This window comes from Carcharhinus amblyrhynchos, chromosome 5 (genome assembly GCF_965287045.1).
Source record: "Carcharhinus amblyrhynchos chromosome 5, sCarAmb.v2.hapA, whole genome shotgun sequence".
NCBI classification, from domain to species: domain Eukaryota; kingdom Metazoa; phylum Chordata; class Chondrichthyes; order Carcharhiniformes; family Carcharhinidae; genus Carcharhinus; species Carcharhinus amblyrhynchos.
In genome coordinates, this window is record NC_137328.1 from 2,089,535 (window position 1) to 2,113,362 (window position 23,828).

Genomic DNA, 23,828 nt, shown 5'->3' on the forward strand with positions numbered 1-23,828 from the left:
GGTACTGAATGGTGGAGGAGGCTCGAGGGGCTGAATTGCCTACTCCTGCCCCTCATTCTTATGATCTGTAATGGTGACCAGAAAACACTGGATTGTTGTAAAAACCTGTCTGGATCACTGGTGTCCTTGAGGAAATGAAATCTGCCGTCCTTACCCGGTTTGGTCAATATATGATTCCAGCAGATGCCATCTGAAATGGCCCAACAAGACCTCAAATTGCATCAAAACCTCTACAAGAGATTCTGCAGAAGTTCAAGATGTCAGCTTCTTCTCAAGGACAATTAGAGATGGGCAATAAATAGCAGCCTTGCCCACATCCTGTGAATAAATACATTTTTAAAAAGCACTACAGGTGCACTGGACTAGTAATCAAGAGGCCCAGGCTAATGGTCTGGGACACACATAAAGGTTCAAATCCCACCAAGGCAGCTGGGGAAATTTATATTCAATAATAAATCTGGAATAAGTATTCTAGAATAAATCTAAATTGTCATCAATTGTCATAAAGACCCATCTGGTTCACTAATCTAGTACTACACTTCTATCATGAGAGCGGATAAAGGCCGATGTTACTTCCAAGGTTACTCTGAAAAACTGAACGTGACAAATTTTTTTTTGAAATAATTCTCGGATATGGGCATCATGGCCAGCACTTACTGTCCATCCCTAACTGCCTTTGAGAAGGTGGTGGTGAACCAGATGGGTCTTTAGGGAAGGAAATCTGCCATCTTTACCCAGTCTGGCCTACATGTGACTCCAGACTCACAGCAATGTGATTGATTCTTTACTGTCCTCTGAGACGATAGAGATGTGGAGAGTTTTGGGGAGGGATGTGGAGAGTTTTGGGGAGGGAATTGGAGAGCTCTGGGTCGAGATAGCTGCGGGCACTATGAATCCCACTGTCATTCTACAGACATGATCGGGAAACACCCAAGTTACTTTTTTTTACACACACTCACCATTGTCTTTTTCACATAAACCTCTTTCCCTCTCGACAATCCAAAATCTGCAATCTTTGCCACGTAGTTGTCGCCCACAAGAACATTTCTAGCTGCCAAATCTCTGTGAATAAACTAAACACATGAGAGAATGCTGTCAATGGGTGGATATTTTATGAGTGTATTGGAAAAAAGCAGTCAGGGCTTTGCAACATTTGACCTCTCTCCCCCACTGCTACTCCATGACCAGCATCAATCAGATTGATTGGCTGGAGGTGGATTTGTTGATCAGAGTGGGAATCTCTAGGGCCCCAGGAACAGAACACTGTCCTGATGAAGATCATTGGGAGACCAGAAAAACCACTGAGGGCTGAGTTTGGGGCCAGGGGTGCCATTTTAATTTGAACCCCAAAAATTGCAATGTTACTGCTGTAACTACACGACCCTGCGGGAAGTCAGTTTTGATTCATGTGCATTCTCCTAATGCAATTGAACAACAATGTGGTCAGAGAACTGAGGAATTCAGAGAGTTCAGTTAATAATTGGGAAGTCTGGTTGATATGGAATTGACCCTAAACCAGCAATAAAATCCTAATGTAATCTGATCTGTCACGAGTTAGCCAATCACGATGGAGTGGTTAACACTGCTGCCTCACAACGCCAGGGACCCGGGTTCAATTCTGGCCTTGGGTTACTGTCTGTGCGGAGTTTGCACATTCTCTCCGTGTCTGCATGGGTTTCTTCCGGGTGCTCCAGTTTCCTCCCATGCTCCAAAGATGTTCAGGTTAGGTGGATTGGCCATGCTAAATTGCCCCTTAATGTCCCACGATATATCAGTTAGGGGGATTAGTGGGGTAAATACATAGGGTTACGGGATAAGCCTGGGTAAGGGTTGATGCAGACTTGATGGGCCAAACAGCCTCTTCTGCACTGTACGATCCTGTGAGTACTGCGATCGCTGGAGAGACTGAGGCCAGAATTTTCCTGTCTCGCCGACATGGGAAACACAGTGGGGGAGGGGGGCAGGAACCATGCAAAGGTCTGATGACCTCAGGTGGGATTTTCCTATCTTGGGGCCAGCGTGGCAGATATTCCCGCCCTAAATGTAAGCTGGAGCTCAAAAGAATTATCTCCTCTCTTACCGATTGGCCTGGGAAAATAGAAATTTGTTCCTTGGATCCCCTACTAACTGAGGTACAGACTTCCTTCTTGGATTCTTGCATCTAATAGATAGAGACACTAATCCAATCAGTCTGGACTAGATTTATACTGGGGTCTTGAGGGAGAATGCTGTGTGTATTAACCCACTGAAATATCTGAATTCCCCACTCCCTCCCCACACTGAACCCTGACTGAAAATATAATGAAGACAATAAGGAGATAAATTGACCAACAAAGCGAGACAAAAATCCAAACCGCATCCTAACGACAGCAGAAGATGATGATTGGGATCATATGACAGAAATGAAGCAAACCTGTTTCTGGCTGAGATAATCCATGCCCTTTGCCACGTCAGCTGCAAATTGCAGCAGCTGCTGTGAGGAGAGGGTAGAGGCAGTGCCGTGGGCAATGGCATAAGCTGGGTCAGTGTCAAGCACTCTGCTGTTCCGCAGGAAATCCAACAAATTTCCATGTGGTGCAAATTCAATTGCCACGTACAAATATCCTGCAAAAGTATAAAAGATCACACAGAACATTCAGAGTGGGGGTTCGACACAGGTTCAAGATGAGACCTAGCAGCACAGCTTTCTAGGGAAGGGATAAAGTACACTTACGACAATAATAACTTGCATTTGGGTAACACCGTTAATATAAAAAAAAGTCCCAGCGTGCTTCGCAAGAGTGTTATCAAACAAAAACCTAACTCAGACACACGGGTGAGATTGGGGCAACTGATTGAAAGCTTGGAAAAGTTTAAAGGGATATACTGAAAGAGAGGTGAAGGTGTTTAGGGAGGGGATTCCAGGGCTTTGCGTTTGGGCCACTAATGATGGAGTAATTAAAATCAGGATGCTTTCCAGATCAGTATGTCCACTATGACTCTCACCAACTTTTACAGATGCACCATAGGAAGCATTCTTTCTGGTGTATCAGAGCTTGGTACGGCTCCTGCTCTGCCCAAGACTGCAAGGAATGACAAAAGGTCATGAATGTAGCCCAATCCATCACGCAAACCAACCTCCCATCCATTGACACTGCCTAAACTTCCCGCTGCCTTGGACAAGCAGTTGGTATAATCAAAGACTCCAAGCACTCTGGATGTTCTCTCTTCCAATTACTTCCATCAGGAAGAAGATACAAAAATTTGAGGACACATACCAACCGAGACAACAATAGTTTCTTCCCAGCAGCCATCAGACTTTTGAATGGATCGCATTAAGTTGAGCTTTCTCTATGCCTTAGATGTGATGATAACACTACATTCTGCACTCTCTCCTTTCCTTCTCTGTGAACTATATGCTTTGTCTGTATAGTGTGCAAGAAACAATACTTTTCACTGTGTATTAATGAATGTGTCAATAATAAATTAAATCAAATCAAAGATTCAAATACAGCAACTTAACTCATCCCACTGTGAATGTTTAGGAATTCAGATGATCTTGCAGCACGGGAGACCATTTGGCCCATGGTATCGATGCTACCTCTGAAAGTTCTATCCAATTAGTCCCACTCACTGATATTCCTCAGCTGCACATTCAAATTTTTCCTTTTCAAATATTTATCCAATTCCCTTTTGAAAGTTACTTTTGAATATTCTTCCATTTCTCTTTCAGTCAGCACATTCCAGATCACAACTCACTCTGTTAGAAAATATCTTCTCTCCCTAGTCCTTTTTGCAAATCATCTTCAATCTGGTTACTGATATTCTTACCACAGGGGCCAATTTCTCCTTACTTGCTCCATCAAAACCTCTCATGATTTTTAACACATCTGTCAAATCTTGCATTAGCCTTCTGATGGGTTTCAGATCCTAGAGTTAATGCAGATATTCTGGAACCAACACTCTTCCAATGGAGAAGCAATTTGTATAAACGGTTAACAAATCTACAAGATACTTGTCTAAAATACTCCCTTGCTAGTCTGTGGTGTTTCTTTTCAGGCATTGATTTCCATTCATTTATCTGCAGAGCTCTGTAACGTCACAGATTATTTGCAGAATAGTAAGAAATCTCACAACACCAGGTTAAAGTCCAAAAGGTTTATCTGGAATCTTCTTTGGAATGTCGCTCCTTTAACTCACCTGATTAAGGAGCAGTGCTTTGAAAGCTCGTGATTCCAAATAAACCTAGAACATAGAACATTACAGCACAGAACAGGCCCTTCGGTGTTGCATCAACCTGTGAAACCAATCTAAAGCCCATCTAACCTACACTATTCCAATATCAACCATATGTTTATCCAATGACTATTTAAATGTCCTTAATGTTGGTGAGTCCACTACTGTTGCAGGCAGGCCATTCCACACACTTACTACTCACTGAGTAAAGAACCTACCTCTGACACCTGTCCTATATCTATAACCCCTCAATTTAAAGCTACGTCCCCTCGTGCCAGCCATCTCCATCTGTGGAAAAGGCTCTCACTGTCCACCCTATCTAATCCTCTGATTATCTTATATGCCACTAATAAGTCAGCCCTTCTTCTCTTTAACGAGAACAGCCTCAAGTCCCTCAGCCTTTCCACGTAAGACCTTCCCACCATACCAGGCAACATCCTGGTAAACCTCCTCTGCACCCTTTCCAATGCTTCCACGTCCTTCCTATAACGTGGCCACCAGAACTGTACACAATACTCCAAGTGCAGCTGCACCAGAGTTTTGTACAGCTGCAACATGATCTCATGGATCCTAAACTCAGTCCCTCTACCAATAAAAGCTAACATACCGTACTCCTTAACAACACTGCCAACTTTCAGGGATATGTGCACATGGACACCGAGATCTCTCTGCTCATCCACACGACCAAGTATCTTACCATTAGCCCAGTACTCTGTATTCCTGTTACTCCTTCCAAAGTGAATCACTTCACACTTTTCTGCATTAAACTCTATTTGCCACCTCTCAGCCCAGCTCTGCAGCTTATCTATGTCACTCTGTAACTTGCAACATCCTTCCGCACTGTCCACAACTCCACCGACTTTAGTGTCATCCGCAAATTTACTAACCCATCCTTCTACACCCTCATCCAGGTCATTTATAAAAATGACGAACAGCAATGGCCCCAAAACAGATCCTTGTGATACACCACTAGTAACTGAACTCCAGGATGAACATTTCCCATCAACTACCGCCCTCTGTCTTCTTACAGCTAACCAATTTCTGATCCTGGTGAACTTTAACCTGGTGTAGTGAGACTTCTTACTGTGCCCACCCCATCCAACACTGGCATCTCCACATTATAATTGTAGAATAGTTCTTTATTAACGCTGCAAGGATGACCAAGGGAAGAACAGGAATGTCCCATTGTTGCTCTTATGAGGATCAGTCATCATAAAGCTTTTAAAGATTTTTGTACTTGACAGACCTCTAAGAAAAATTAAAACTCTCCAGAATTCAGTACATGAAGCTACTAATGAATATGTATTCATTCTGAAATGGAAAAGCAAAGTCCTCTAATTGTTTTCAAGTTTGATGGAAAACTAAACTTTTAACTTGTGCCTGTTACACATGTTTCTTTGGGAATGACAGTTTGAGTGGAACAGATTTCTAGTCAGAGTAGCTTCAACTGATAATGAGGTATCACAGAAACACAGGAAAAAAACAGCAGCAGATCGTGCTGGTCAGGGATATTACAAGGCAATATTGGCAAGGCCTCTGACATGCATCTGGAAAATTAGGGAGTGAGTCAAGTGTGGGGAGTTTTTCTTGTTAAAACTGAAGTTTAGCTAATCGGATGAGATAATACTTAGAAACATGCAGATTCTCACTTAACCCTAGGGAAGGAGAAACGGATGATGGAATTCAACAAAGCTTATCCAACAATTCCCTCAAACCTGAAATCTATAACATATGGGATAATGAGAAATTTTACCATGCACATATCTCTGGTTATTAATAATTGCTACCATTGTGTGTGTCATTAATGACGACTACAATACAGGTTTGATTATTAACAGTAGTTAACAGTGGAGGCTTAACTACAATGAAAACCAAAAAAATGCCTTTGGAACCCATTATTAAGTGCAATAACTTGTAAGTTTCTTAGTATGAACATCTATTCCTTAACCATATATGGATCAAGAGATGGGCAGAATACAAGAGATGCTTGCAGTATTGGGAACACTAATTCTGCTACCTGGTTGATGGAGTTGTACACAAGTCATATCTGAATTAGTACCTGTACTGTTTCTCAGCCCTGTAGATCAGCCTGAACTGTTTAATGATGGCGCATTATGGCTATTCAACAATCTGTCACTCCAGAAAGGAATCTCACCCACAAGGAGAATAATCGGAATATTTTCCCTTATACTCTCCGCGGTTTTCCGACCATCTTAAGTGTAAGTCAAACACTGCATCTGAGTTGTGATAACGCACACAACAGACTGACACCTGGTGATGTGAAAACTTATACTAAATGTACCAGAGATGAGAAATGTTTCATCACATTAATATTCCTTCATAAAACTGATATAAAAGCAGTGACACACAGATTGGAGCCATAGTTCCTGCCAGCATTTGATGTATTTCTATCACATTAATGGCTTGCATCACACAGTGGGAGAGAAGATTATGAGGAATCCGTACCCCTATGTTCACAGGCTCCCAGCAGGTTAATGATGTTGGGGTGGTGTCCAAGTCTGCACAGAACTTCCAGTTCACCAGCAAAGTCTCTGTGATCATCTTTGGAAGCATATTCTGCAGGAGGAGGAGTAAGAATCACAATTAGGGCTGCAGCAAAATTCTTCCCAATAGTAAATTATATCTTTCAATTGCAAGTACTCAAAATCAAATGGCTACATTTTTAGTACCTTTCCCTCACTCTTGTATGCCAATTAACAACAACAACAACTTGTACTTACATAGTGCCTTTAATGTATTAAAGTGCCCTCAGATGTTTCACAGGAGTGACTGTCAAACAAAATGGGCAGTGAACTGGATAAAGTGATTATTAGGACGGTGACCAAAAGTTTGATCAAAGGGCTGGATTTTAAGGAGCATCTTAGAGGACGAGAGGAAGAGAGAGAGGAAGAGAGATGGAGAGGGTCAGGAAGGGAATTCCAGAATCAATGACCCAAGCAGCTGAAGGTCACCGAAGGGGATGCAAAGGAAATTGGAGATGTGCATTTGGAGAACCAGTTATTCAGGGTTGACAAAGGAGCGTGCACACCAGAAACTCCCTCAAAAATGCTGATAAGATAAGGGGGTCAATTGGAAATGTTAACAGTGAGATTGATAGGTTTTAATTAGGGAAGGGGATTAAGGGTTACTGAAATAAGGTGGGTAGATGGGATTAAAATATAAAACAACCCGTGATCTAAATGAATGGAGGAACAGGCTCGAGGGGCTGAATGGCCTCCTGTTTCCACCTTCCTATATAATGAAGGAGTCTTACCTTTCATTCTTTTAATGGCAGCATTCATCTTGTGTCCATCCTTCTTAATTCGAGCCTTCAAGACTTGTCCAAAATTCCCTTCACCGATAATGTCTTCAAACTTGATATCATCCCAATGGAGAACAGGGTAAACGATTGGCATTCGTAACTGAGGCTTTGGTTTCCTGGTCAAAGTGAGGGTCCCCGAATTAAACTGAATAATAGGCTCCTCCCTCTTCAAAGCAAAAAGAAAAGCCGGTTAAGAGTTATTCTACTAGAAAAATATATTTAAACTTAAAATAGTTCACAGTGACCGTGGGAATACCATCGCTGGAGCTGAGATCCGGCTGCCACTCAGATTTGCATTTACTGAAGCCCATTTATTTTGTCTTCACTGGTGGGTTCTCATGGCCCGTGGGGATACGGTCCAGCATCAGAAGGGGTGATGGGGACCAGTAACATCTTCACTGATGGGCTGGACTGAGACTGAGGCCTTCCACAGCTGGACACCAGGCCTAACTTGAAGGATAGGCCTCACCCTCTATTAGTGCAAATGAAGACATCATGTCTCAGGATCTATCTCCTGCTTGGCCCAGGAGGCCTGATGGTGGTGTTGAGAGCAGAGGGTTGTAGGAGAACCCTTTTCAGGAAGAAGGAGAGAGCAACCAACGGCAATTCTATTTGAAGAGTAACAGCAAGCTATCTTTGCCAACTGATGCCACCTGAGTTTGCACGGCAATGGCAGGATGATTTCAGGAAGCACTCCTTCACACAAAAGGCAGTGCAAATTTGCAACTCCTTTCTCCAGAAAGATGCTGCAGCTGGGGGCCGTGTGAAACTTTCAACACTGAGAGGGGTAAATTTTTGTTGGGTAAGGGGTTGCGGGTTCTGTGACCGAGGTGGATGGACGGGGTTAAGATGCAACCAAAACAGAAAACGCTAGGAAAATCTCAGCAGCATCTTTAAGGAGAGAAAAGAGCTGATGTTTCGAGTCCAGATGACCACTGCCAGACCTACTGAGATTTTCCAGCGTTTTCTCTTTTGGTTTCAGATTCCAGCATCCGCAGTAATTTGCTTTTATCCAGGGTTAAGATGTGTTCAGCCACGATCTAATTGAGTAGCAGAACAGACTTGAAGGGCTGAATGGCCTTCTTATGTTGCTAGAGTGGATGATTGGATGACAAAGCAATATCACTTCTGTGGACGTGGCTGTCCAGTGAACATTAACTAGTGTTTTTAGACTGATGTTGAGGGATATTTTACAGTCCTGTACAACAGCAGCATTTTACTATTGGAAAGATTTTGTCTATATCTCACTAAGAGAAACAATGGTGTCAAGCCGGCAATGTTTAGTCAGTCGATCGTACCGAGCTGTTCTGGAAAGCTTGGACCATTCTCCGTTGGAAGTTGTTCCTCTTGAAGTGAAGCACAATGCAAAAGGCCAATAGGATTGTGAGACAAGTCATTCCAGCAGATCCCAGGATGGCGTAAAGCAGCAGCCTCCCCTCTCGCTGGCGTCTGTAATACTCTGCTGGAGAATGACAGCATCAACGTTCAGATGGATCTCAGGGACTTTACACTTTATGAAGACAATTAAAAACCTTACAGCCCAGAAGATGACCATTCAGCCCATTTTGTTGGTGCTGGATCATTAATAGAGCTGTACAATCAGTCCCACTTACACTGCACATTCTACTGCAAAATTCTCCTTTTCAATTCTTTATCCACTTCCCTTTTGAAAGTTATTATTGAATCTGCTTCCACTGCTCTTCCAGGCACTGCCTTCCAGCTCACAACTCACTGCCGGAAAACTGCCTTACTGTCCGTCCTGGTCCTTTCGCCAATTATATTCAATCTTTGTCTTTCTGGTCACCAACCCTCCTGCCACTGGAAACAGTTTGTCCTTATTTACTGTATCAAAACGCTTCATAATTTTGAACTCCTGTATTAAATCTTCCCTTAACCTTCTCTGTCCCGAGGAGAACACTCCAAACTTCTCCAATCCCTCCACATAATTGATCATAGCTGATATCATTCTGGTAAATCTCTGACCCTCTCAAATACATTAAGAAGTCTCACAACACCAGGTTAAAGTCCAACAGATTTATTTGGTAGCAAAAGCCACTAGCTTTCAGAGTGCTGCCCCTTTGTCAGATGAGTGGGATTTCTATTCACAAACAGGATATATAAAGACACAAACTCAATTTACAAAATCATGATTGGAATGCGAGTCTTTACAGCTAATCAAGTCTTAAAGGTACAGACAATGTGAGTGGAGAGAGCATTAAGCACAGGTTAAAGAGATGTGTATTGTCTCCAGACAGGACAGTTAATAAGATTTTGTAAGTCCAGGTAAGTTGTGGGGGTTACAGATAAGAACATAAGAACATAAGAACATAAGAAATAGGAGCAGGAGTAGGCCATCTGGCCCTTCGAGCCTGCCCCGCCATTCAATAAGATCATGGCTGATCTGTCGTGGCTCAGTTCCACTTTCCCGCCCTCTCCCCATAACCCTTAATCCCCTCTCTTATGATAGTGTGACATGAACCCAAGGTCCCCGTTGAGGCCGTCCTCGTGTGCAGAACTTGGCTATCAGTCTCTGCTCAGCGACTCTACAACGTCGTGTGTTGTGTTTATGTGCCCTGTTTGTGAATAGAACTCCCATTCACCTGACCAAGGTGCTCTGAAAGCTAGTGGCTTGTGCTACCAAATAAACCTGTTGGACTTTAACCTGGTATTGTGAGATTTCTTACTGTGTTTACCACAGTCCAACACCAGCATCTCCACATCATGACTTGCCTCTCGAAGAGACAGACACCAGAAACAATGAATAAATGGTCAGGACATCCTGTGAGCTATAGGGGAGTTTCCAACTGTTAAGAATTTAACTGTGTGTAAATAGCAATCTAGATGTTTTGGGGATGTTACTATCAGTTTGTAAATTCCTGCACTTATTTAACAAAGTGATTATTTTTTTCAATGTATTGGACTATAACCTCAAACTAACCTATTATTGAGATTACTAAACCTATTGTGAATTCTAAAGGATAAACTGTAGAGATAAGAATGACATTTGGATTAAAAGCGGATTTGCAAAACAAGCAGTATCTGCCCACAATTTCCCAACTTCCAACCAGGAACACTCAACAACCCTATCGCAGTACAAACATCAAGTAATAATTATTAAACCATATCAGGGTGATATGGAGTGCACTGACAGAAGTTCTCATATTTGTTGTCAGTCCACAGATGGAACACAATTACATTGTCAGCACATGAAATAGCTGCTCTGGAAACAGGGGTCACTTTATCCTACATACAAAGTAAAATACTGCAGATGCTGGAATCTGAAACAAAAACAGAAAATGCTGGAAAATCTCAGGTCTGACAGCACCTGTGGGAAGATCTAGACTCAAAACATTGGCTCTATTCTCTCTCTCCATAGATGCTATCAGACCTGCTGAGATTTTCCAGCATTTTCTGTTTTTGTGTCACTTTTGTGGTGGAAAAGTCGATTACTGGGGGCACAGATTTAAGATGTGAGGGATAAGGTTTAAAGGAGATGTTTGAGACAAGTTTTTTTTTACACAGAGGGTGGTGGGTGCCTGGAACTCGCTGCTGGGGAGGTAGTGGAAATGGATACAGTAGTGACATTCAGAGGGTGTCTGGACAAATACATGAATAGGATGGGAATAGAGGGATATAGTTCCCGGTAGGGTAGGGGGTTTTAGTTCAGTCGGGTAGCATGGTCGGTGAGGCTTGGAGGATCAAAGAGCCTGTTCCTGTGCTGGAATTGTCTTTGTTCTTTGTCTAATGTTGTATCATTTCAGGTAGAACGCCTTGCTCATTTCACAATAGTAAATGTCCCAGTCAGTGTGGTCACAGCAATTTATAAATTAACGATAAAAGAACCTTTTATTTATTTCTATAGGAGGCAGCAATCAAAATGGATTAATAAAAGCAGAAAAGCTCAGTTATTATTTTATTCACATGAAGCTAAGGATACTGCACAGATATGATCAGACACGTAACAACTCTGACAGCTGGCATTTAGTGCTTTTCAGGACTACCAGATATCGCAAAATACTTCACAGCCAATCAAGTTTTGTTTCTGAAGTGTGGCCACTGTTGTAGGAAAGGTGGCAGCCGATTTGTGCACAGCAAGATCCCATAAAGTGCCATACAGAGAATCTGTGTCTGTGATGTTGATCAGGGCATAAATATTGGCCAGAACTCCCCAGCCCTTCTTTGAAATATTACTGTTGGATCTTTTACATCCACCTAAATGGGCAAGTATTTAATTTAATGTTTCACTGAGACACACACCTCTGACAGCGCGGCACTCCCTCAGCACTGACCCTCTGACAGTGCGGCACTCCCTCAGCACTGACCCTCTGACAGTGCGGCGCTCCCTCAGCACTGACCCTCTGACAGTGCGGCACTCCCTCAGCACTGACCCTCTGACAGTGCGGCGCTCCCTCAGCACTGACCCTCAGACGGTGCGGCGCTCCCTCAGCACTGACCCTCAGACGGTGCGGCGCTCCCTCAGCACTGACCCTCAGACGGTGCGGCGCTCCCTCAGCACTGACCCTCAGACGGTGCGGCGCTCCCTCAGCACTGACCCTCAGACGGTGCGGCGCTCCCTCAGCACTGACCCTCAGACAGTGCGGCGCTCCCTCAGCACTGACCCTCAGACGGTGCGGCGCTCCCTCAGCACTGACCCTCAGACGGTGCGGCGCTCCCTCAGCACTGACCCTCAGACGGTGCGGCGCTCCCTCGGCACTGACCCTCAGACGGTGCGGCGCTCCCTCAGCACTGACCCTCAGACGGTGCGGCGCTCCCTCAGCACTGACCCTCTGACGGTGCGGCGCTCCCTCAGCACTGACCCTCTGACGGTGCGGCGCTCCCTCGGCACTGACCCTCAGACAGTGCGGCGCTCCCTCAGCACTGACCCTCAGACAGTGCGGCGCTCCCTCAGCACTGACCCTCTGACAGTGCGGCGCTCCCTCAGCACTGACCCTCTGACAGTGCGGCGCTCCCTCAGCACTGACCCTCTGACAGTGCGGCGCTCCCTCAGTACTGACCCTCTGACAGTGCGGCACTCCCTCAGTACTGACCCTCTGACAGTGCAGCACCCCCTCAGTACTGACCCTCAGACAGTGTGGCACTCCCTCAGTACTGACCCTCTGACAGTGCGGCACTCCCTCAGTACTGACCCTCTGACAGTGCGGCACTCCCTCAGTACTGACCCTCTGACGATGCGGCACTGAAATGCCCTTTTTTCTGTGCTCCTGGAGGGGCACTCGAATATATAACCTTCTGGCTTTGCGGTAAGAGTACTCCCTGAGTCAGTGTTGACACATCCAGATTACTAACTAAGCTGCTAACCAAATTAAATTAAACAAGCTTTGTTTTCCGTTGAAATGACAGTTAGAGAAATTTTCTGCAAGCATATCTAACTGGCTTTGTAATTTTATATAGTTTTATCTATAACGTGTATATTCACAGATACATGCTCACGTTATACAGTTACCACTAAAGTTGTACCTGCAGACTCTGGCAGTGTATGCAGTTCCATGGTGGGGTTAGGATCACTCTTTCCCATGTTATTCTTTGCGTAGATTTCCACGAGATACGGTGAATCAGCCTCCAGTCCTCGCAGCTGGAATTCTGAAACAAGGTTTTCTCTCACATTGATTTCAGTCTCCTGAGTGTAGTCCTCCACCCCGTAGATTTTGTAACGTATGACGATAGATGATATTGAGTTGCCATCTTCGATTAACCAGGAGATAAATGCCGAGGAGTCGGAGATATTAAAAATCTTGATGTTGGCGGGAGCAGGAGGCTTTTCTGTCAAAGTCAATAGAAACTTGGTGTCAACCCCACTGAGCTCAGCTCTCAAACCAGCTGACCGAGGAGCCCAACAGAATTTGTGTAAAGTGGAGGCCGGTTTCAGCATATCCTTCTATCCCTTTCTCCATCATTTGCTTATCCAGTTTCTGCTTAAATATATCTATCCTATCCATCTTAACCACCCCCTGTGGCAGCGAGTTCCACATTCTCAGCACTCTCTGGATAAAGAAGTTTCTCCTAAACTCCCCCCCCATCGGATTAATTAGTGACTATTTTGCATAAATGGATCATACTTTTGGATTCTCCAGAAACATTTTTTTCGACCTCTATCCTAGCAATGATATGCAGGTGAGATGTGATAAACCATGGTAAATTGTCCTTTAGTGTCAGGGGGATTACGGGTAAATGTGTGAGGTAACAAGGATATGACCTGGATGAGATGCAGACTCAATGGGCCAAATGGCCTCCTTCTGCTCTGTAGGGATTCTGCGATTCTAAAACTCTTCTATAATTAAGGACAAGTCACTCAAACTCTCTCTTTTCTGGATGATATTAATAAACACAAATGCCAGAGGCAGTCAGCAGGAAGGGAATAACTTACTGTTGCTGTATGTCCATGATGTTACTATGTCGCACCATTCTCCCACTGAATTGGTTTGAGCTCGCACTCGACACTGATATTGTTGCTTAGGCTGCAGGCCCTCGATTTCCAGACTCGACTGGTTCCCAGGCACCTCCAGGATGGTGGGCTTCCCTCTACTGTCATTGGTTGCTTGACACTCCACGTGGTAGGTGATTTCCTCCAGGCTGCCGGGGACTGGCTGCCACGTTAGCCGAAGGGATGTTTGGCTTTTGGGCAGAACTTTAAACCCCAGTGGAGCAGGAAGAGCTGTGTAGCACACACAGAAACACAGAAAAGTCTTTACCATTGATGGGTTGTGTTCATTAACAATTTTAATCAATCATAAACAATCATGAACATGTTAAACATTCATCTCTTAATATTGACAACTGGATTAATAGAACTCCCTGTAGATCAACACAATTTAAGTGTATCTGTTACAAGCAACAGTTTGTATCATCCAGAATTCTGCTGCCACTGTTTTAACTAATCGTAGAATCATAATTTGTTTACGATTTACATAGATGATTTGGAATTGGGAACCAAATGTAGTGTGTCAAAATTTGCAGATGACTCTAAGGTGAGTGGCACAGCAAAGTGTGCAGAGGATGCTCAAAGTCTGCAAAGGGATATAGATAATCTAAGAGAGTGGGCGAGGGTCTGGCAGATGGAGTACAATGTTGGTAAATGTGAGGTCATCTATCTTGACAGGAATAATGGCAAAAGCTACTATTATTTAAATGGTAAAAAATTGCAGCATGCTGCGGTGCAGAGGGACCTGGGTGTCCTTGTGCAGGAATCTCAAGGAGTTGGCTTGCAGGTGCAGCAGGTAATTAAGAAGGCAAATGGAATTTTGTCCTTCATTGCTAGAGGGATGGAATTTAAAAACAGCGAGGTTATGTTGCAGCTGTATACGGTGCTGGTGAGGCCACACCTGGAGTACGGTGTACAGTTTTGGTCTCCTTACTCAAGAAAGGATATACTGGCACTGGAGGGGGTGCAGAGGAGATTCACTATATTGATTCCAGAGTTGAGTGGGTTGGCTAATGAAGACAGACTGAGTAGACTGGGGTTATACTAATTGGAATTCAGAAGAAGCAGACGAGATCTTATAGAAACATAAGATTATGAAGGGAATAAATGAGATAGAAGCAGGAAAGTTGTTTCCAGTGGCGGGTGAAACTAGAACCGGGGGTATAGCCTCAAAATAATGGGGAGCAGATTTAGGACTGAGTTGAGGAGGAACTTCTTCACACAAAGGATTGTGAATCTGTGGAATTCCCTGCCCAGTGAAGCAGTTGAGGCTACCTTATTGAATTTTGTAAGGCAAGGATAGATAGATTTTTGAACAGTAAAGGAATTAAGGGTTATGGTGAGCGGGCGGGTAAGTGGAGCTGAGTCCATGAAGAGATCAGCCATGGTCTTATTGAATGGTGGAGCAGGCTCGAGGGGCCAGATGGCCTCCTCCTGCTCTTAGTTCTTATATTCTTATGTACAGTGCAGCAGAGGACTTTTGACCCATTGAATCCACACTGACACATTAGAAACACCTGAATTCCCACCTAATCCCATCTGCCAGCACTTGGCCCATAGCCCTGAATGTTATGATGTGCCAAGTGCTCATCCAGATACTTTTTAAAGGATATGAGGCAATCTGCCTCTACCACCCTTCCAGGCAGCGCATTCCAGACTGGCACCACACTCTGGATAAAAAAACTTTTCCTCACATCCCCCCCAAACCTCCAGCCCCTCACTTGTATCCCCTTGTGAGTGATCCTTCAACTAAGGGGAACAGTTGTTCCTTATCCACTCTGTCCATGTCCCTCGTAATCATGGACATTTCTAAGTCTTCTCTGCTCCAACAACAACAACCCAAGCCTACGCAACCTCTCATAACTTAAATGTTCCATCCCGGGGAGCTGCACACTGTACTCCAGCTGTGACCTCACCAAAGTTCTAAACAACTCCAACATGACTTCCTGTTTTTGTAATCTCTGCCTCGATTGATAAAGGTAAGTGTCCCATATGCCTTTTTCACTACCCTACTAACACGCCCTTCCACCTTCAGAGATCTATGGACAAACATGCCAAGGTCCCTTTGTTCCATATAACTTCTTAATGTCCTACCATTCATAGTATACTTTCTTGTCAAATTACTCCTTCCAAAGTGTATCACTTCACACTTTTCAGGGTTAAATTCCATCTGCCACTTATCTGCCATTTGACCATCTTCTTATAGCCCCAGACACTCTGCCTCATCATTAACCAACTGTCCAATCTTGGTGTTATCCACAAACTTACTAATCCTACCCCCACACAGCCATCAAAAGTATAGTTAGCATCGTGCTAACTCACGCTGCTTGCTTATAGAGAGGATATTTCCCCTTGAATTTAGCAATGTATTCCCACCTCTCATATTTAAAATCAGTAATAAAAGTATTCAAAGAAAATGTAAAAATAAAGTCTTATTTTGAAAATACCCTGACTTCACATAGTGTGGATCAGATTAGTCAATAATTCTTGGAGGCTCCAATCTGGAAGGTGGGAGAGATCCTGAAATGGATCTTTAGTAGCGCGAGTACATAACCATTATTTTTAAACAGCATGACCCTTCCATGACCTGAAACTGGACCTCAATCAGTGTCGAAGGTCATGGACATGTGTATTATGGCATGTGGAGTTTTAATCCTGTTACTTTCACAGTGTTCCTCTCTCCAGCCCCGACCCCATCTCCTTCCTTCCTTCCTTTTCTGGAGGTAATAAGTCAAGCTCGGATCACAGTTTCAGCACGCTGGTTGCCCTCTGGAATCATCCCAAGGGTTTTTGTTTGTGAGGGAGTTGGGAAATGGCGGGTCCGTTGTTCACATTACAGTGCATCACGGGCAAGCTCATTTCTAAACTCAGTGAACATTGGCTCACCAGGGCTCACTGTGTAGTGATCTGGAATGAGAACCTGTTTTGTTCCCCTGTCACACCAAGGCCCCCTCCGCAACCCCACTTATGTTCTGGTACAATAAAGAGTTTCTTACATCATGCTGATTCATTGTCACTCATAAGGCAAAATTGTTCTAACAATGTTCAACTGAGCTGCTAGTTATAAGAAATCACTATGGACAATTTGTTAACATACACTGCACACTTAAACACTCAGGAATGTAGCTTCCTATGAACAATAGGTTCAAACAACTGTGTAGGAGCTACAGGCTCAGTGTACAACCCAGATAACACGGCAGCAGTTCAAATAAAATTCTTGTTCCAGGTTTTACTGTTGCTGACTGCAGCTAACAGTGTCACGGGAGACTGCGTGTGATCTTGAGGTAAAGTCTGAAGCCAAACAATAAGTCCTTTGCACTTTGGAGGATGTTGTACATTGTGGAGCTCTTCCTGCAGGAAGGGAGATTAACCCCATAGAGCATTCAGTATTAGAGGGCAAAGTCTGTATGTGAGAGCAGCACTGATCCCTATTTCCACTGACAGACAGGCTGGAGACACTAGAAAGAACTGCTCAGTCATTACAGCCTCTGATCGCCTTCCCACAGAGTCATTCACCCTTAAATGAACCATTACAGGGGAACAAACTTTCTAGTCCTAAGTCCAGCACTCTGCTCATTCAGTAACTTCACCATAAAACTCTAAAATTTCCTCAAAGGTTAACCATCTTGTGGCAATGGGGAAAGTGTGCAAATGCCCTTAGCCATAGAGAGGAAATGCTGCCATCTCAGTGTAATTGGGAGGGACGATCAGACAGGAACTCATTACAAGCTTCTTCTTTCCAGCTAGTGGGGCTGTGGTGGTTGTCTGGGAGCTCCCTGTTCATCCCATCTGTGTGGGCTCAAAATATCTACCAAGGTGAAGCGGGTGCTTGGTATCATAGGATGATACACGCCCTCAATTCAAATCAGAACCATGATATCGGGGGCTGGAGGAGGTTACAGAGAAAGGGAGAGTTATAGGGGCTGCAGAAGATTACAGAGATAGGGAGGGTTGTAGGGGCTGGGAGAGGTTAGAGAGATAGGGAGGGTTGCAGGGGCTGGAGGAGGTTAGAGAAATAGGAAGAGTTGTAGGGGCTGGAGGAGATTACAGAGATAGGTTGGGTTATAGTGGCTGGGGGATGTTACAGAGATAGGGCGGGTTGTAGAGATGGGGAGGTTACAGAGATAGGAAAAGTTGTAGGGGCTGGAGGAGATTATAGAGATAGGGAGGGTTATAGTGGCTGGGGGAGGTTACAGAGATAGGGAGTGTTGCAGGGACTAGGGGAGGTTACAGAGTTAGGGAGCGTTGCAGGGACTGGGGCAGGTTACAGAGTTAGGGAGGGTTGTAGGGGCTGGAGAAGGTTACAGAGAAAGGAAGGGTTCTAGGAGCAGGGCGAGGTTACAGAGAAAGGGAGCATTGAAGGGACAGGGGGAGCTAACAGAGATACGGGGGCTGGAGAAGGTATCTCACTTTGGGCAGTTGAGCCATTATGTACAAATATGCTAAAGCTAATTTTCAGTGTTACAATGTAAGCAATCAGAATAAGCACCTTCAATGTTTCCATTTTGCTATTTGGGATGGATTCTAACAATCAAGATATAAAAGAGGCAAAGATCAAAGACCTATCCACTTTCCCTTTTCATTCTTTAATTATAACCAAACCTTTCGTTACTTTTTTCCATTTTGATACGCTTAATCTGTCGCAAGAATGTAAATGATTTGTCTCAATTTCTATTTATAAACTTTTCACACATGGAATTGTAGAAAAGGTAAATTCAATGACAGAATTGTCACAATCAAATTTTCAGCGATTAGAAAATTAAATTCCTTACAAGAGTTTCCAATTCTGCTTGGGTGCAAACCCTGGAGATTTCATCATGTGACCCCTGTCGCCAAGTTTCCCACCTGGTCAAATAGTCTTTTAATTTCCCATCTCCAAAGTCATTATAATTAATAAACTTTATAAAGAAATCTTTATAAAAAACATGATTTGGCCTGTGTCCAACTGCCTGAAAGTTTCCTCGCTGCAGAAGATTAATCCTGAATTCTTGGAGACTCCAGGACAATCCTGGAAGGTTGGCAACCTTAGGGATTGCACATTTGATATGACAAACCTGTTTTGCCCCTTTTATTGATTGCCCTCTGGTTAAGAACAGGAAGTGTTACAAAGCAGACAGAGTGGAACACAGTAACAAAATGAAAGCACTTCATTACTCGGGCAGTCAGTCCAAAAGCTTGCCACCGGACCAGGGTGTCCCTCTCCCCCATCCCCTGGTCTGCTCAGCTGTACACACACATTGTACTGGCACATTGGCTGGAGATTGTCCAGTTTCACTACTTCTGATGAATCTGTTACTGAAGATAAAAAGAAGATACACATTATTTTGAATATTATAGAGATTCGGTGAACCAGTGAACACAAGAACACAAGAAATAGAAGCAGGAGGAAGCCACCAGACCCTTCAAGCTGCCCCACCATTCAATATGATCCTGGCTGATCTATCCCAGCCTCAACTCCTTTCCAGTGCCATTTCCCCATACCCCTCTATTCCTCGAGTTATCAAATATTTATCCACCTCTGTTTTAAATATTTCTAATGATCCAGCCTCCACCAACCTTTGGGGTGGAGAATTCCAGATAGTCACCACTCTCTGCGAGAAGAAATGTCCACACACCTCATTTTTAACTGACCGACCCTTTATCTTGTAGCTGCGTCCCCTCGTTCGAGACTCTCCCACTAGTGAAAACATCTCACTGTCTATCCTGTCAAACCCCCTCAGGATCTTGTATGTTTGAATAAGGTCACCCCTCTCTCTTCTAAACTCAAAGGACGGCAGACTATTTAGCTTCTGACAAGACAACCCTCTCATTCCAGGAATTAGCCTGGTGAATCTCCTTTGGGCTGCCTCCAATGTTACTATACCTTTGCTAAGATAAGGGGACCAAAACAGTGTTCCAGGTGAGGCCTCACCAACACTTTGTGCAATTGCAACAAAACTTCCCTATTTTTAAATTCCAAACCTTTTGCAACTGGTAAGTCTGAATCACTGCTGGATTAAATACAGTCTACCCCAAACTCCACCTGTTCCAAATCTCAGGAACAGCAAGTATATCTTTCCTTTATCTTGGTTCTCCTTCAGCAACCTTTCCCCAGTTTGTGATGTCCAGTACCTAGAAGGACAAGGGCAGCTGGCACACGTGAACCCCGCCACTTCCAAATTCACTTCCAGATCACACACCATCCTGATATATCACTCTTCCTGCATTGTCATTGGGTCAAAATCCTGGAACTCCCTTCCTAATAGAGCTTTGGGTGGACCTGCATCATACAGGCATCTCATCACAACTTTCTTAAGAACAACTGAAGATAAGCAATGTATGCTGGTCTTGCCAGAGATACCTACAACCCAAAACTGATGATTTTTAAAAAGAATCTCTATCTTTTTAACCCCAACTTTATCTTAATATCAGTACTTCATGAGTAAGGAACCATCTTCCTTTTTAACTGCTTCATTGATTTTGTATCATTAGCCTTTCTATAGCTTCATAACAATAGTGTTTCTTTCAGTGTTACAGAGTTGATCTGAACATTAGTGCCTAATTCCACTAACAGTATGAATCACTCTCGCTGTTGACCCTGCATAGTCCCTACTTTATTAAAGAAAACTCAAACCAGCTTATTGACTAAATCCCTCTCCTCGGAGGCATATAACATCTTGATTTTGTCTCTCATTGTTGCTTAGCCCCTGAGTTTCCATAAAACACTACTGGACTCGTTCCAAGACCACCATCTCCATTCTATTGGGGGCAATTTAGATTTGCAGCACCTTCCATTTACAGTTTGTATTTTGGCCAATTCTGCCAATGTTGCAGATGAGGATAAACCAAAACTGTATTTTTTGTAATTCTTTCATGGGTTGCGGATATCGCTGGCTGGTCAATATTTCATGCCCATCCCTAATTACCCTTGAACTGAATGGCTCACTATTTCAGAGGGAGTTAAGAGTTAAAAAAAAAGTTTATTTATTAGTCACAAGTAGGCTTACATTAACACTGCAATAAAAGTTACTGTGAAAATCCTCTAGTCGTTATGCTCCGGAACCTGTTCAGGTACACTGAGGGAGAATTGAGCATGGCCAATGCACCTAACCCACACGTCTTTCAGACTTTGGGAGGAAACAGGAGCACCCCAAGGAAACCCATGCAGACACAGGGAGAATGTGCAGACTCCGTAGAGTGACCCAAGCTGGGAATTGAACTTGGGTTCTTGGCACTGTGAGGCAGCAGTGTTCATCACTGTGCCACCATGCAGACCCAGAGTCAATCATATTGTTGTGAGTCTGGAGTCACATGTAGGCCAGACCAGCTAAGGACAGCGGATTTTCTTCTCTAAAGGGCATGAGTGAACCAGATTATTTTTTCTGATGAATGTTGCCTTGGTGACCATCACTGAGATTAGCTTTATATTCCAGAATTGTTATTGAATTTTTACTTTCCACCAGCTGCCTTGGTGGGATTTGAACCCACGTTCCCAGTGAATTAGCCCAGTCATATTACCAACACATCCCATCTCCCCAGTTGTAGTAATGTTTCCTTGTTTTAATCCGTGTCTCTGGTAAATAGAATCCCCACAGTGCAGAAGGAAGCCACCCAGCCCACTGAGTCTGCACTGACCACAATCCCACCCTGTCCCCGTAACCCCACATATTTACCCTGCTAATCCCCTTAACACTAAGGGTGGATTTAGCATGGCCAATCAACCTAACCCGCACATCTTTGGACTATGGGAGGAGCACCTGGAGGAAACCCACGTAGACATGGGGAGAATGTGCAGACTCCAAACAGGCAGTCACCCAAGGCCAGAATTGAACCTGGGTCCCTGGCACTGTGAAGCAGCAGTGCCAAGCACTATGCCACCGTGTCACCATTACTTTTTTGACTGTTTTTTGAAATTGTGGGCTAGTTTTTAGTGACATACATACTTGGTCCTCCATATCCCTTACTTTGTTTAATCTCCAGAAGAAGCAGCTCTATATTAAGCAGTAACAAACCTTGAATATTCATCAGTTGGATAAGAATGCAGGGTGATGCATATTACATCAGGATCTATTACGGATACATTACACTCTCCTCAAAAAAAAGTAGTATGTGTTTTTCATTCCAGTAAAATGTTCCACGCATCACATTCGAAAATCAGCATTCTTGTGTTAGATGCAGAGAAATTTCTTGTCGATAAACAGAAGTGTTTAACTCCAGTTCTGCTGGTGTGGGAAATCTGTCAATATATCCTGTGCATATAAACTCAAAGAAATCTCTTTGTTCAAATTCTCTCAGTGAACAATAAAGCCAGCCACGATAGTCTCTCAATTCCAAACAGGAGCTTAACCAATGATTCAAAAACAATCCAAATCAAAATAAATTGTTCCATCGATGTGGCAAAATCCTCTTCCACATCCAACAGAACAACTCCCCACTCAGGAGGAAGTAAAAGATCTTACAGGACATTATTTCACCATATCACGCAGGGAATTCTACCCAGTGGCCTGGTTAACATCACTTAACCATCATGTTGTCCTTTATCTCATTATAGTTCCTGGGATCTTACTGTGCACAGATTTGCTGCGCATTTCCTACATCACAATGGTGGCCAAGTCATTCTTATAAAATCCCATGAAGTAAAACATCATGAGACATCCTGAGGTTATGCCTCAAACTCCCCCTTGGACTGAGATTCTACCCCCCCCACCACTCTCCCTCCCCCGTCTCCGCCCCAGACGGAGAACCTACCCCTGCACCTCCCACCACCCTCAACTGGACAATCAACCCCTGCACCTCCTCCCCCACCCAACCCAACCACAGAACCAATTCCCCCACCCCCACAGAGAACCAACACTGACAACGCCACCCCCCATCCCACCCAGAGAATCAAACCTCCTTCTCACCACCCCACCAACAACACAGATAGAAAACCAACACCAGTAACCAGCCCCACCACCCCAATCCCACCCGAACAGAGGTGAACAGTGGTGTAGTGGGATTGTCACTGGGCTAGTAATCCAGAAGGCAAGGCTAATGCACTGGAGACACGGGTTCAAATCCCACCATGGCAGCTGATATAAAATAAAATTTCAATGAATAAACCTGGAGTGTAAAACTAGTCTCAGTAATGGTTGCCATTTAGTTCAAGGGTGTTTAGGGATGGACAACAAATGCTGGCCTGGTCTACAATTCCCACATCCCCCAAAAAAAAGAAAAATCAGAAGTTACCCCTGGATATGGAACCACCCACCACTGACACAGAACCCATTCAACTTTCCTACACTAATTGGCATTAGATTTTCATGCATCTGATGTAACATTTTTTAAAATAAATGATACAATCTATGGGGTCACCATCAGTTCCAGGGACTGTTTCTGAATTAAAACTCCTCACAGTTCCAATAACTATGTGGTTAATTTTTAGAACTAGATTTTTGCCAAATTCTTTGTCAATTCTATCAGCTTTGCCAGGAAACTGGAACAAAAATTCATCATTAATTCTACACTTCTGAGGCACTCAGGCTGCCAATTAACTGGGGAAATAATAAGGATCTTTAAAATATATCATGGAGTGAGCATATGTCCCGAGGCTTACGTAATCCATACACAAACTGATACACATTGTCAATGCTCCTCGTCACCCACTGATCTCGCTCCCAGAGTCAGACACTCTGACCTGGCCAAATCTGCATCATGAAGCTGATATCATCTCTTGAATCAATCTACAGCTAACAAGGCAGCAATCACATGATGTCCAAGCACTGTATATATGAAGTTGAGTTATAAGCAAGAGTATTTTTAGATGGGAGAGAGTTCAAGGAGCCTTTTAGATTCTTCATTAATTTATGATTGATGCATCCCAACCATTTATCC

At 43.8% G+C, this 23,828-nt stretch overlaps 1 protein-coding gene across 2 annotated transcripts in view; it reads right to left on the reverse strand.

The window, feature by feature from the left end:
• tek (TEK tyrosine kinase, endothelial) overlaps positions 1 to 23,828 on the reverse strand; it is a 76,784-nt gene that overhangs the window by 7,739 nt on the left and 45,217 nt on the right. The window contains exons 12-19 of one of the 2 annotated variants that reach the window (XM_080188315.1): positions 19,131 to 19,271; positions 13,923 to 14,210; positions 13,016 to 13,318; positions 8,836 to 8,999; positions 7,490 to 7,703; positions 6,682 to 6,792; positions 2,414 to 2,604; positions 960 to 1,073 (exon numbers count right to left, since the gene is read on the reverse strand). In XM_080188315.1, the coding sequence (XP_080044441.1) occupies positions 960 to 1,073; positions 2,414 to 2,604; positions 6,682 to 6,792; positions 7,490 to 7,703; positions 8,836 to 8,999; positions 13,016 to 13,318; positions 13,923 to 14,210; positions 19,131 to 19,271 (1,526 nt within the window). The remainder of the gene's footprint in view (positions 1 to 959; positions 1,074 to 2,413; positions 2,605 to 6,681; positions 6,793 to 7,489; positions 7,704 to 8,835; positions 9,000 to 13,015; positions 13,319 to 13,922; positions 14,211 to 19,130; positions 19,272 to 23,828) is intronic. The other variant, XM_080188316.1, reaches the window with a different exon arrangement.